This window comes from Crocuta crocuta, unplaced genomic scaffold (genome assembly GCF_008692635.1).
Source record: "Crocuta crocuta isolate KB4526 unplaced genomic scaffold, BGI_CrCroc_1.0 scaffold234, whole genome shotgun sequence".
NCBI classification, from domain to species: domain Eukaryota; kingdom Metazoa; phylum Chordata; class Mammalia; order Carnivora; family Hyaenidae; genus Crocuta; species Crocuta crocuta.
Genome location: NW_027529647.1, coordinates 4,368,838 through 4,383,847, shown reverse-complemented (window position 1 = coordinate 4,383,847; position 15,010 = coordinate 4,368,838). Strand labels below are relative to the sequence as shown.

The 15,010-nt window shown below is 48.0% G+C and overlaps 1 protein-coding gene across 9 annotated transcripts in view; it reads right to left on the bottom strand.

Annotated features, from left to right (window-relative positions):
• Positions 1–9,561, bottom strand: part of NPRL3 (NPR3 like, GATOR1 complex subunit) — a 39,377-nt gene extending 29,816 nt beyond the window's left edge. For 6 of the 9 annotated variants that reach the window (XM_077762734.1, XM_077762735.1, XM_077762736.1 and 3 more), the window contains exons 1-3: positions 9,352–9,561; positions 4,886–4,955; positions 992–1,030 (exon numbers count right to left, since the gene is read on the bottom strand). In XM_077762734.1, the coding sequence (XP_077618860.1) occupies positions 992–1,030; positions 4,886–4,955; positions 9,352–9,469 (227 nt within the window). In that variant the 5' untranslated portion in view covers positions 9,470–9,561. Of the gene's footprint in view, positions 1–991; positions 1,031–4,885; positions 4,956–5,233; positions 5,398–9,351 lie in introns of those variants that run through there. The other 3 variants (XM_077762738.1, XM_077762739.1, XM_077762743.1) reach the window with 2 other exon arrangements.
• Positions 9,562–15,010: the final 5,449 nt, after the last annotated feature.

Below are 15,010 nucleotides of genomic sequence, written 5' to 3'. Positions count from 1 at the left end.
GGTCTGGGCTGCACAAAAATCCACTCACTGCAGCCTAATATTACACAGTCATGGTTTCAAAAAATACTGGGGTGCTTTCTACTCTGTACTGTGTCTGCTGACCTAACATGCACAAAGTCAGAGTCTACCATGAGATTTATTGGGAAGGGGACAGAACTGATATAAGTAGCAAAGCAAAACAAAAACAAGTGACAATGTTTGTTTCCAAAAATAAAAGCACTTACGATGAACCAGCCCAGCTGGAAGCAGGAAAACCTTCCAGTCCTGCTGGAATATTCAGGAGCAGGGCTTTTTCTCTGGCTCAGAAAAAAAAAAAAAAAAAAAAAGGGTAGGGGGAGGGAGAGGCACCACAGAAGGAAACTCAACTCTGTCCCCTCCTGTTTCGGGGGTCTCACAGATATTCCATGTACCTCCAACATCCAGGGGGCACGCCCCATCAAGGGGGCAGAGGGACCCACTTTATCCACACCTTCCCGGAGAAGTGCCGTATAAACTCCACGGGAACATTTTTGCCTTCAAGGGGCACACAAAACAGCATCTGAGCCCCAAGCGTCACATCCACCACCCAGCCCCTGGGAGAGGCCTCCTATCCGCCTGAGAAATGAAGGCAAGGAGCAATGACCGAAGGCCTCTCTTGCGGGAGGCTGCCCAGGGAGAGGAGGGGCCCCGTTCCTGTTCGCCTGCCACCTGCATGGGACCCCTGGTGCCTGCCTGGGGGAGAGAAGCTCTGTGTGCACGCCTGGTCCCAGGAGTCTCCCTGGCACCAGCCAAACTTGCCATGACCTCCCAGGTAATATGCAAGAGCTAAGGAACTCCAGGTGGAGAAAGGGCAGGGGCACTCCTGGGGGGTCGGGCAGTGCGGTCCAAGCCAGAGCCTGTGTGCCTCGTTAGTCATTTTTCAACACCGAGGGCAATCAGGAGCTAAGCACAATTACAAGAAGAGAAGGCAGCAGGAATCAAGACAGGAGGGCGGGGGGAGTCTCGGGCTTACCCTGCAACCAATCGCTCACCGCTTGGAGAACAGGGCTCGCTGGAATGGGAACAGGACCATCAAGACCAAACAAACACACTGACTTAAAAATCATGAGTAGTTACAAGGCTGTTTTATGACAACAAGCATTAAAGTCTAGCAAAAGTACCACCATAAGCATTAACTGCCGAGGGCAAGGCTAAGCAACTTACCGGACGAGAAAGAAGATACAGACACTTGCCAAGTTGAAAAGACTTACCACAGTTTTCTCACAAAAGCTCTAATTCCCACAGGTAAACAGAGCCTGGGCACAAGTGAATGCCCGTTTTTGGAAGCAAGGGTAAGGCTGGCAGACCTGGATCAGGGCCCAACGCCACACGTACTCACTGAATACCCCAGCACAAGCACTTCATCTTCCTGATGAAAGCATCTCGCTAAGATGCAGTGAGATCCCCACAGGGAAAAGCCTTACGAAAACTGTAGGAGGCACTGAACATCGCAGCCCCACCTCTTGAGGTCCCAGGATCGTCTGCAGCCCCAAACTCAGGGTGCCTCTGCCCAGCACGGGCCGGCGGCCCCTTCGGCAGAGGAGAGGCTGTAGCAACTGTGCACGTGAGGGGGGAGACCTCTGCGCTATGAACTTGAGTGTTGTAGAGAGTATGTTTAGGAGTCCAGTCCCTCTGCAGAGGCCTGTGTTCTGGGACACGCCGGCAGCCCCGGCTGCAGACAGGAGGCCAGAGCCCAGAGTGGAGACGACACCAGAAGGACGAGAGCCAGCCACGGCCACCTTGCTGGGCCTGCTGCTCCCCGGAGCTCTCACTGAGAAACGCCAAAGACCCACACGAGAGAAACATACAACCAAGAGCCCCTTTTCTCAACAGCTCCCACACTCCGGCTCGTCAGTTTACATGGTATGAAAGGGCTAAGATGTCTGTGGACTTTCCCACAATCACCTAGAAAGTCAGGATCCCTACAAGCTCTGGTGCAACTCCTACAATCTTCATCTTCGACAGTCAAACAGGTCACAACGAAATCCCTCTACTTTCAAAAGAGAAGAACCACGTGGGGCTTCCAAGTGTCAGCAGTGCTCTAGCTCCACCCTGGGCTGTGGAGGTGACGTGTCAGGCCCCAGTGGCACGGGTTTTTTGTTTTGTTTTTTGTTTTAATTTCTTTATCTTTGAGAGAGAAGAGAGAATGACCAGGGAAGGGGCAGAGAGAATCCCAAGCAGGCTCCACAGTCAGTACAGAGCCCGACGTGGGGCTCAATGCCACGAACTGTGAGATCATGACCTGAGCCAAAACCAGGAGTCGGACGGCTAACCGACTGAGCGGCCCAGGCGCCCCCCGGGGCAGCCCTCTAACATGTGTCCACCTGCTTCAGCAGAAGCAAAGCTGTCAAGAGAGGCTGGTGGAGCCCCCAGTGCACCCGGAGACGGGACAGCTGTACGCTGTATGCACTCCAGCTCCCTGGCTGAGCTTCCCATCCAGCTGAGGGTGCGAACACGCCAAACAGCCAGACCCACTGCTTAGAGACAGGCGGGCACGCCTGCGGAGGGCAGCAGAGCCCCCGGATCCCACCGCCCCTCAGTGCCACCAGAGAATCAGAAGGCCTCACAGCTCCGAGGTCTTCCGGATGAGGTCTAAAGTAAAGTGCTGAGTGTTCCGAGATGGATCCAACCCTCTCCAGCTACCGGCTTCTCCTTCTGAGACAGTGCCCAGAACACTCCAAGTCGGGAGAGACCGTGCCTTTGTGACAGACTGCAGGCTTTCTCCAAGGGCCTCTCATGATGCTTTCTGCCCCGCACTGTGCGGGATGCGTAATGCCATGATGCATCACCTCCCTGACCCCTAATTCTCGTCCAACAGAACCACTACAACTTTTCTATATTTGAATTTCAAACCTTAAAAGATAATGAACAATATCCATTTCCTTCTTCTCCTCCTACTGAAGTCTAAGTTTTTTTTTTTAACCTGACAATTAATTCTTATGCCCTGAAACACACCATCTTAATGATTCACCTTCTAAAACCAGCACGTGCTCTAAGCCAGCGCTGTCCAACAGAAGTTTCCAGTGGCGGAGATACTCTCAATCTGACCCATTCAGGACAGTCGCCACTAGGCGCACTCGAGACCTCAAAGGCAGCCCGTACATTGCAGGAACTGAAGTTCATTTCATTCCAATTTAAATGATAACTTTAATACTAGGCAGCACAGCTCTGCCTCCTCACTTCCCCAAGGCCGCGTACATCTTCCACCACACTCACACGCTACACAAGGGGCCTGCTAACACCGTTTCAATCTAGCTGAACAATCTAGCTGACCACGGTTTTAATCTAGACAACATCGTTCTCCTGGTTTCAGAAGAAAAGCACCTTGGAGAAGACAATCCAGGGGATACACAGAAAAGGCATGCTGCACCTTAACTGCACTGCTTAGGAAGATGTCTGACCATGACACGGTCCTCCGGACATCAGCCGCTTTGGAAGCCAAGAGGACAAAACAAAAGCTGGGCGCCCAGAGGTATTAACCAGTATCTCTGAAACCACAGCGGGTGGGGAGTGCTAAAATCACCCAACGAAGTGATTCTTAAATTTAGTGACAGTGTGAGGAACCAGCCCTTCTTGGCAAACAAGCACATCTGTGGGTCCCTGATAGACCCACAATGCCTTACTCCCTTCCCGTGGTCTTTCCTCTTCTTTAGGCTAAATATTAAAATAATTCCCTAAAAAACATCCTCTCAGTCTTTATTACAGGCCTCTGAGAGTTAACGGTAGGGGTCAGGTGCTGCCAGCCCAGCCTCTAGGGAGGACACACAGACGGCTCCAGCAGCGCTTTCTGGATCTTCAGCAGCCTGGTCCTCACGTCTAAGGAGCTCGGAGGGAGAACGGCAGGCCAGCCCTGCTCTACATCAATCTGTGCCACAGGCGGAGGACAAAATGCACCCACCACACGTGAAGGAGCAAAGAGCTTTCTATGCACCTGTAGCAAACGAGAGTTTGTTCCAAGTGGCCAACCTCAGAGGACAAGATGACCACAGCCTTCTACATCAGGCAGAACACGGGAGGTCCAACAGCTCCCACACTGCCTGCCCTCTCCTGCTGGCCTCTCTTCCAAAGCTTGCTCCCCTCAGAGACGGTCACTGGCCATGCCAGGGTCCCCGTATGCCCCCCCAAAGAAGGGTAGAAACCACAGCTGCCTTGTCAAGAGACTCGAGGGAGACAGTACTAGCTCGCTCCATGGCAAAGGCCCAAGAAGGGACCTCAGCTCTTCTGCCATGGGACAGGGGAGCGTAGTCCTTTGCTTCATACAGGCCCCAGCTGTGTTCAGAGGCACTCAGGACAGGCAATGTATAATCCTCCCTCAGCTGGGCCTATAGTGCCAGTTACTAAGCCTTAAAATGAATGTAAAGCAGACGTGGTCATTTCCTACGTCTGCCACCCGGACAGCACTTCCCAACCAGAGCAAGGGGAACACACCCAGGAAGGACTGGGACCTGCCTTTCATCTATGCCCTAAAAGGGCAAGGGTCATATACAGCACATGAACAGGCTGTGCTGTCCCCAAGCTCCTACATGTGACCTGTGGGCACATGCTTGAGAAGTCAAGTCTGAGGACAGCACTGGGGTCTGCTTCTCTCCATGTTCCTCTCTCAGTAGGTAACCGTGCTTGCTAGCTTCATCTGTTTTCCCGTCTCCTTGAGCAACCAAGCCGTCCACAGCTGGAGCACAGAGCAACTGCACTGCACACCCGAGACGGCAACACAGTCCCAGTTCTGCGCAACTGGAACTCCCAGCAAATGGAATACAAGGACACCAGGTTTCTCACAGGAGATAACCTCTGGGTCAACAGGAGGTAGGGGCTTTGCCCAGGCCTAGGGACAAGACAGCCCCCTCATGGAGTGACTGTAAACCCTTACCTGGAATCACCATCCTGGTCGTCGGCATGGTCTCCAGTGCTGTTGACGGCATATCTGCTACGAGGCTTATCTGAGGGCAAAAAGGGGACAGTGGCTAAGAAAAGAGGGTCCATCCACACGCAGGAGCTTTGTGGATACATTAAAACTGATGGCTGCTAAAACGTGGTATATATGCACACAATGGCCATAAAAAGGAATGGAGTTCTGATATGTGTTAAAACATGGATGAACTCAAAAACATTATGCTAAGTAAAAGAAATCAGACCCCAAAAGGACAAATACTACACTTATACAAAATACCTACAGCAGGCAAAACTCAAGAGACACAGAAAGTAGTTCAGAGATTACCAGAGGATGGGGCGCCTGGGTGGCTCAGTCAGCTGGGCGTCCGACTTCAGCTCAGGTCACGATCTCACAGCTTGTGGTTTCGAGCCCCGCAACGGGCTCTGTGCTGACAGCTCAGAGCCTGGAGCCTCTTTCAGATTCTGTATCTCCCTCTCTCTCTGACCCTCCCCTGCTCACGCTGTCTCTCTCTCTCTCTCTCTCTCTCTCTCTCCCCCCCTCCCCCTCCCTCCCTCTCTCTCTCTCTCTCCCCCTCTGTCTCTCTCTCTATCTCTCTCTCTCCCCTCAGGGGGAAAAAAAAAAACCATTAAAAATTTTTAAAAAATCTCAACAATAGCCAAAACATGGAAAGAGTCTAAGTGTCCATCCACTGACAAATGGATCAAGAAGATGTGGTTTATCTATACGACGGAATACTACATGGCAATGAGAAAAAATGAAATCTGGCCATGTGTAGCAACATGGATGGAACTTGAGAGTATTATGCTGAGCGAAATAAGTCAGGCAGAGAAGGGCAGATACCATATGTTTGCACGTTTAGGAGGATTAGGATGAACTTAACAGAGGACTGTGGGGGAGAAGAAGGGGGGAAATAGTGGGGGAGGGGGAGAGAGGCAAACCATGAGAGACTCTTGAATGCTGAGAACAAACTGAGGACTGATCGGAGTTGGGGGGAAGGGGGGTGATGGGCATGGAGGAGGGCACTTGTGGGGATGGGCACTGGGTGTTATATGGAAACTAACTTGACAATAAAATATTTGTAAAAAAAAAAAAAAAAAGAGAGAGAGATAGAGAGATTACCAGAGGCTGAGGGCAGAGGAAAGTGAGTTATTGCTAAATAGTTACAGATTTCAGTTTGAGGTGATGAAAATTTCTGGAAATCGGCAGTGGTGAGAGCTGCACAACGCAGTGAATTAATCATGGTGAATGAAACTAATGTGACCAAATGGTAAACTTAAAAATGGTTAAAAAGGCAACTTTTATAATCTGGATATATGTTTTTAATTTATCATTCCATTTTTTAAGTGTTTATTTATTTTGAGAAAAAGAGAAAGGAAATGTAAGCAGGGGGAGGGGCAGAGAGAGACAGAGAGAGAACCCCAGGCAGGCTCTGTGCTATCAGCGCGGAGCCAAATGTGGGGCTTGATCTCACGAACTTTGAGATGACCTGAGCCAAAATCAAGGCTGGATGCTTACCCAACTGAGTCACCCAGGTGCTCCATGTTAATATATTTTTTACCATAACAAAATTTTTTTTCAAAAGTTATGATTTCCAAGGAATTATTACACAGAAAATGTTTTTGCTACTACGTTTAATTAAAAAAGAAAAAAAGGATAACACACACACACACACACCCTCTCAGTATTTGATGACACTAGGATGGAAAAAGTTTAGGCTAAAGAAAGAATTTTTATTTTTTCTTATTTTTTTAATGTTTTAAAAAACATTAAAAAAGCCTGCGTCAGGCTCTGTGCTGACAGCTCAGAGCCTGGAGCCTGTTTCAGAGTCTGTGTCTCCCTCCCTCTTTCTCTGGCCCTTCCCTTCTCACACTGTCTGTCCTTCTTTCTCTCTCTCAAATGAACAGTAAAAAAAAAAAAAAATTTTTTTAAGTTCATTAAGTCAGAGGCCCATGAGGAAATCAGAAATGCTAGCAAGGGAGACAAGAATGAAAAGAAAACATGTTATGCTCTCGAGTAGGGGCACTCAACCCACAGATGTCATTTCTTCCCGGTTAACCTATACATTTGACATGACTCCCACAATGACACCAATGGTCTGGGAGGGGTCCCAGTATATTCAGTACTAATGTTCCCAGGTAACAGTAAGCAAGAGCAGCCAGGGTAACGCTGAAAAAGAAAAATAATGACTAATCCTATATGAAAGTATAACACAGGGTAAAGTTACAGAAATTCATCAGAAACCCACATCACTGGGAAAGAGATGAAAGGTCAAAAATAAACAGGGAATTCAGTACGTGATAAAGGCCGCAGAACCAATAGTGCGGAAAGAGAAAAGTATGCCGGCTCTTGAACCAACCACTCCGCAGCTCCATGTTCCCACATCCTTCCCCGCCCATCACAGCATCTGCTTCGCAAGGCTCCTGGAGGCGCATGCACACAGAAGATGCCAGCTCCTACCAGGAGCGTCCAACTGATACCAAGATAAATACGTTTAAAACAAAAAGATAATAAATATGAGACAGGAAAACACGAGGGTCTCTTGTTTCTTTTTGTTAATCTCGGATAACAGAACGCCTTTCTAAATTTAACAACTTAGAAACTCCAAAAGAACAGACTGAAAACTTGACTCCGAAAACATCAAAATTCTATGCTGCGAGAACCACACAGAAGCAAGCTGGCAAGAATGTATGGCTTTTGGTCACAGACAAAAGCCTGCTTTTACCCGAACTATATAAAGAGCCCCTTCAAATCTATAAGGAAAAAATCAACCCAAGATGAAATTAGGCAAAGGTTATGAGTAAGTCATTCACTATGAAGAACATCCCAATGGCTCTGAAAAGAGGAAAACATGCTCACAGTCATGAGACCCACTATCAGATACTTTTCACCCATCCCATTAACAATGTAGAAGAACCTGATCTACTGAAGATAAATATGTTCATTATCCCCTGGATCCAACCATCCCACTTTGGGGAATTGACCTTATTTCTGGAAAATGATAATGTATACAGAGAAGACACTCACACTGTTTTATTAGCCAAAAGCTTTTGACAGAGAACTAAATGAATAAATATGGTGTGTTCATCCCATGATTCTGACCATTCTGAACCTAAATCCAAGATGTAAAGTGACTATGAAAACAACAGGGCAGAAAAGTGTGCATAGTGGGTTCACTTCTGCTTAGAAAATACAATATGTAGGGGCACCTGGGGGGCTGAGTTGATTAAGGATCGGACTCCTGATGTCGACTCAGGTCATGATCTCATGGGAATGAGCTTGGGCCCTGCACCAGGCTCCAGGCTGACAGTGTAGAGCCTGCTTGGGATTCTCGCTCTCCCTCTCTCTCTGCCCCACCCTCTCCCCAAAATAAAATAATATAAACTTTAAAAAAAATAATTAAATTAAAATGTGGGGGGGCACCTGGCTGGCTAAGTCCAAAGAACATGGGCCTCTCAATCTCAGTGTCCTGAGTTCCCGTCCTGAGTTCCAGCCCAACATTCGGCTTAGAGAATACTTAAGAAAGAAAAGAAAAGAAAAGAAAAGGAACGAAACGAAAAGAAAGAAAAGAAAGACAAAGAAAATGTGTGCATATGCTTATATTTACACAGAAGGTTCTGGAAAAAAGCACAGGAAAATGGTAACAACAGCTGCCCTTATTGGGAGGAATGAGTGGCTAGGGATCAATGGTGGGAAAGAAGTTTATTTTCATCATCTATACTCTTCTGTACCTTGAAAACTGTACCATGTTAACAAATTTAAAAGTACATTTAAGAGCACTGTTATGTGGAAACTAATTTGACAATAAACTATTTGTAAAAAAAAAAAGTACATTTAAAACAATATAAATTGGGAACTGCACATTCGTAACAGTGAAAAACTGCAAGTAACCTAAATGTCTATTCTGTTCTTAGGTGCAGCTGTATGAGTGAGTGATCTCTTTATAAACTGGAAAGAGCTTCAAGGAAGATGCTTCGATGGAAAAAAGAGCGACTGCAGAACGATGTATTACGTGGGGGAAACTCCGCAAGACAATGCACTGTTTCCCCCGCATCCCCATGTGTGCAGAAGGGATAACCGCCAGAACCGGAAGTGGTTACCCCTGCGGTGGGGAAGCAGCAGGACTGGGGAGACGTCAGATGCACCTGTAATTTCGTGTTTGTTCCAAGCTGAATACACTCATACGATACTTTCGTATATTCTTAAAGGGCTGGAGACACGAATGTTAGCAATAGTGGCTTTGGCATGCTGAATTCGGAGTGATTTTTCTCTGGTTTTACTTTTCTGTACTTTTGAAATACTCTATAACGAGCAGGCACTGACCATGTGATCAGGAAAAGAAAACAGTAAACGACTTCTAGTTCAACGTGCCAGGCGGGGAGCGAAGGCAGCCGCCGCCACGCGCACGCCCGCGAGCGCCTGGCCCTCCGCCGGCGCTCACTTACTTGTCTGGGACGCCGGGTGCTCCTGGCTTCTCTGGAAGGGATACCTGAACAGCAGTTTATTGCCCCTGCTGCCCGAGCTCACCAGAATCACGCTGATGGGGCTGGTGCTGTCGCCCATCCTGCGGTGGGCGGAGGCGGGGTGCGGGCGCCGAGGAGCACGGGCCGGGAGGGGCAGGGGCCGGAGGGGCCCGGGGCGGAGGCGGGGTGCGGGCGCCGNCCGGGAGGGAGGCCGAGGTGGGGGAGGGGCCAGAGGACCCGGGGCGGAGGCGGGGTGGAGGTTCCCAGGAGGACCGGCTGGGACCAAGTGGGGGTGCTTAAAGAGGAGGCTCCCAGGACGGGGTTTGAGGGGGCTTGACCAGGACGCGCCCAAAGTCGCAGAAATGCGGGGCGCCGGGAGCTCCCAGGCCTACGAACCGCCAGGCGCGTCTTCCGAAGCTCGCAAGGCCTCACAGTCAGGGCCAAGCGACAGCTCAAAAGGCGCCTGCGCGCAGATGGGAGCTGAGTGCGCAGGCGCAGGCGACCTTAGCGCAGGCGCAAGGCCTTCTAGAGAAGCTGGGCGCACCCTGCAGGCCGCTTGTTTGTCCAGTAAGCAGAAGGGGTCCGCCCACCAGCGTGAATGGAAAAGTGGCTGGGGTGTGCTTTGGGGTTCAAGACAGCTGTATCAAAATGTTGCAGTCTTCTTTTTTTATGCTTATCTATTAATTTCGAGAGAGAGAGAGAGAGATCGAGTGAGGGGAAGAAGTGCAGAGGGAGAGAGAGAGAGAATCCCAGGCAGGCTCTGCTCCTCTCACCACAGGGAGACCACACCTAAGATGATAACAAGAATTGAGTGCTCAAGGCACTGAGCCACCCAGGCCCCCGAAATGTTGGTTTCTTCACTCTAACACTTGCTTTGGACCGAAAGTTCAGACTTAAGACATATAAAGTACTAAAGTAAGAAAGTAAAAAAGTCTCTCACATGGATCATAGACCTAGATAACAGCTAACAGTATAAAACTCTTACAAAAAAACATAGGAGTAAACCCTCCTGTCCTTGGACTAGGCAAGGTTTCTTAGACAAGACACAAAATGCACAAATGACTAAAGAAAAAATCAATTGGACTTTTCAAATTAAAAATGTTTATGCTTCAAAGGGCACCACCAAAGAAAGTAAAAAGAGCACCCACAGAATGAGAGAAAATATTTGCAAATCATATAAGGGAATTGTATCCAGAATACTACAAACAAACAAACAAACTCAACAATAAAGACAACCAATTGAAAAATGGGTGTAGAGGCACCTGGCTGGATCAGCAGGTAGTGTGTGACTCTTGATCTCAGAGTCCTGAGTTTGAGACCCATGTTAGGTGTAGATATTACTAAAATTAAATAAGCTTTTAAAAAAAAAAGAAAGAAAAGAAAAATGAGCAAAAGATATGAAAGGACAGTTCTCCAAAGAATACAGAAAAAGGCCAGTAAGCTAATGAAAAAAATGCTCAACATCATTACTCATTAGGGAAAGGCAAGTCAAAACCAAAAACAGGTACCACTTCACACCCACTAGGATGGCTATAATCAGAAAGACAAAAAACCAAGTGCTGGCTAGGATGAGGAATTAGAATCTTTGCATGCTGTTGATGAGAATGTAAAATGGCACTGCCGGGGTAGAAAACAGGAAGTTCCCCAAAGGGTTGAACACAGGGCTCCCGTATGACTGAACTAACTATTCCACTCCCAGGTACACACTCAAGAGAAATGAAAACATGAGAATGCACAAGAACTTGCATGTTCATAGCAACATCATTCGTCGTTGCCCAAAACTGTAAACAACCCAAATGTCCACCAGCTGATGTGGGATAATCCATACAATGAAAATAGTGGTCAGTCATAAAAAGGAATAAAGTACTGATATGTGAAAAAACCTTGAAAACACACAAGATGTATGATTGCATTTATATGAAATGTCCAGAGCAGGGGTAGCTATAGAGAAAGAACGTAAATAGTTTAGACATGGGGGAGTTGGAGTGTATGGCTGGTAGGGTGTGGAGTTCCTTTTGGGGTGATGAAAACATTCTAAAATTGATTGTGGAGATGGTTGCACTCTCCTCTGAATATACTACGACTGCACATCTCTCCCGCTCACGGTCTCTCTCTCTCTCTCTCTCTCTCCCCCCCACCACTCTCAAAAAAAAAAGGTTGGGGGGGGGGCTTTCTGAGCTCTCTCACAGTTACCAGGAATGTCCCTGAAATGGAAATAAGGCCACAAAAGCAGGGGGTGAGGCTGAGGAAGGGGAGGGGAACCTGGTGTCTGGGGGAATGGCCGGCAGCGGTCATGGGGGCCTGACCACAGGGGCCCTGGGACTCTGCCCGGTACCCACATATGAGGTCTGTTGCAGGCCCCCTTCCTCAATTTCCCTAACCATGTTGCTGCCCCATTGGGCATCTTGTGACCCCAGAACTTGGGGGGGAGGGCCCAGATTCGGAGGGGACTACCCTTCTTGCATCACCCCCTCAGGGCCTGCTTCCTGCTAGCAACTTTCACAAGAGCATTTGTTGTTTATTTTTCTGGCTACATAGTGTCTTATTGTGCAATGAGCACTGGGATGCATGAATGGTAAAGGGAGATCACCAGGACCCAGGCCACAAGGTCCCAGATGCAGGCCTTGCAGGTAGCCATAGCAGGGCTCAGGTGCAAGGCTATCCAGACCGTGACTGGAGAGAGCAGAGGTCCGAATCCCACACCACCCTCACTGGCAGCATCTCACATTGGTCTGCCTCATTGGGCTGTAACATAAGTCAGAGCTCACTGTCACGTCCTGGACAGTCCAGCAGCGGGATGGACCGGAGGGTGGGCTGGCCCTGTCTGGGCCCCCCACCTGTAACAGGATTGGGAGCAGGAAGCCTCTAAATGTGGTCCTACCTCACAGCCCTCACGGGTTCCTGGACAATGATGTGCCCAGGGCCAACCTTTGCTCGCATCCTCAGACTCTTCCCTGCTAAACTGAAACTCAAACTCAGCTCCGCTCCACTCCACTCAAACTCTTCCCTGCTAACACCCCACACCTCTATGTCCTCATTTTAAATTTAAATAACTTTGTTTAGTAACCTAATCTTTGAAGACAACTAGATTCATGGAACCCAAAATTCCCTACCCTTCCACCCAACCTGAGTCCTCTCTGGGCAGGGCCGGGAGGCCTTATCAGTCCTGCCACTTGTTCTGGCCCCCGTGGAGCCGCCACTGTGTCGGAGGCCAGGCAGGGCTCACGGACCCTATCTCCAGCCAACCTTGACCCCTCCACCTTCTCGGCTGTAGTGCTCCTGCCCAGAAAGAATCACTCACTCATAATAGTAGCTACAATAACCTTGAATTCACACTGCCATGTCCTGAGGTCCTATGGTGACAGATTCCCTCCTAGCAGTGAGGTGGGGGCTATTCCTACCCATACCTGAGAGGTTGCAAATGTGGACCTGGGGTTTACAGGCTTAATGACCCTGCCCAGGGCCACCCAGGGGCTACTCTCAGGGAGGGGTCTGGGGACCCCATCGTGGCCTTCTGCTGAGTGACCAGGATCCTCTGAGCGCAGCCCCAGCTACACAAGCTCTGAGTGAGTCCAGGGCTTGGAGTTCGGCCAGTTCCAGCAGGTCTCAGCATATTGGTGCGCCGACTACTATTTCACTGTATGGATTATCCCACATCAGCTGGTGGACATTTGGGTTGTTTACAGTTTTGGGCAACGACGAATGATGTTGCTATGAACATGCAAGTTCTTGTGCATTCTCATGTTTTCATTTCTCTTGAGTGTGTACCTGGGAGTGGAATAGTTAGTTCAGTCATACGGGAGCCCTGTGTTCAACCCTTTGGGGAACTTCCTGTTTTCTACCCCGGCAGTGCCATTTTACATTCTCATCAACAGCATGCAAAGATTCTAATTCCTCGTCCTAGCCAGCACTTGGTTTTTTGTCTTTCTGATTATAGCCATCCTAGTGGGTGTGAAGTGGTACCTGTTTTTGGTTTTGACTTGCCTTTCCCTAATGAGTAATGATGTTGAGCATCTTTTCATATGCTCTTTTGTAGATCTTAGAGAAATGTCTATTGAAATCCTTTGCCCAGTTTTCAGTTAGTTATTTATCTCTTTGTCATTGAATTGCATGACTTTTTTTGAATGTTTTTTTTTTATTTATGTCTAGGAGAGAGAGAGAGAGAGACAGCGTGAGCAAGGGAGGGTCAGAGAGAGAGGGAGTCACAGACTCNCATGGTCTCCCGGTTCGTGGGTTCGGGCCCCGCGTCGGGCCCTGTGCTGACTGCCAGCTCAGAGCCTGGAGCCTGTTTCAGAGTCTGTGACTCCCTCTCTCTCTGACCCTCCCTTGCTCACGCTGTCTCTCTCTCTCTCTCTCTCCTAGAAATAAATTTTAAAAAAATATTTTTTGGATCATTGCCTTATCAGATACATGGTTTGTAAATATTTCTCTCATTCTTTGGAAAGCATCTAATTTTAAGATTTAACATAAAGTGGAACATCTGGGTGGCTCAGTTAGTTAAGCGACAGGCTCTTGATTTCTGTTTAGTCACTATCTCACAGTTCGTGAGTTCAAGCCCCACATCTGGCCCCACTGCTGACAGTGTGGAGCCTGGTTGGGATTCTCTGTCTCTCTCTCTCTCTCTCTCTCTCTTCCCTCCTATGCTCTCTCTCTTTCTCTCTCAAAATAAGTAAACTTAAAAATAAATAAATAAAATCTTTTTTTAAAAAAAGACAACATAAAGCGACAGTAATCAAGATAGTGTGGTTTTAGTGAAGGATAGACACAGATCAGTGGAACAGAGTAGAGAGTCCAGTAATAGACCTGCAAAAATATGGCAAATGTATTTCTAACAAAGGAGTATGAGAAGCCAATCCAGTAGGGGAGGTACAGCCTTTTCAAAAAATGGTGTGGCAACAACTCCAAGGCAAAACAAACAAAATAACGAAACTAAAAGAAACTAACCCAAACTAAGGTAAAACTACACGAAAATTATCCCAAAATGTATCACTGATCTAAATATAAAATATAAACTATTAACCTGTAGAAGAAATCATTGATGAAATCTTTGTGGCCTGGAATGAGACACAGTGCTCTCCAGAGTGGCACTACAAGCATGAATTAAAAAAGAAGAACTTGATAAATTGAACTTCATCAAAATTAAAACTTTTGCTCTACACATGACATTAGTGAGAGGATGAAGTGACAAGCTACAAACTAGGAGAAAATAAATGTGAGTCACACACCTGACAAAAGACTGCACCTACAATGTGTACAGAATGTATCTCTAAGCTCACCAGTAAGAAAAACAAAGAACTCAGTGTAAAATGGGCAAAAGACCAGAACAGGTATGTCACCAAGAAGACGTACTGATGGCAAAGAAGCACATGAAAAGACCCTCCATCAGGCAGAGAAGGACAAATACCATATGTCTGCACGTATAGGAGGATTAGGAGGAACTTAACGGAGGACCGTGGGGGAGAAGAAGGGGGGAAATGGTGGGGGAGAGGGAGGGAGGCAAACCATGAGAGACTCTGGAATGCTGAGAACAAACTGAGGGCAGATGGGGTGGGGGGAACAGAAGGCGGGTGATGGGCATGGAGGAGGGCACTTGTGGGGATGAGCACTGGGTGTTGTATGGAAACCAACTTGACAATAAACG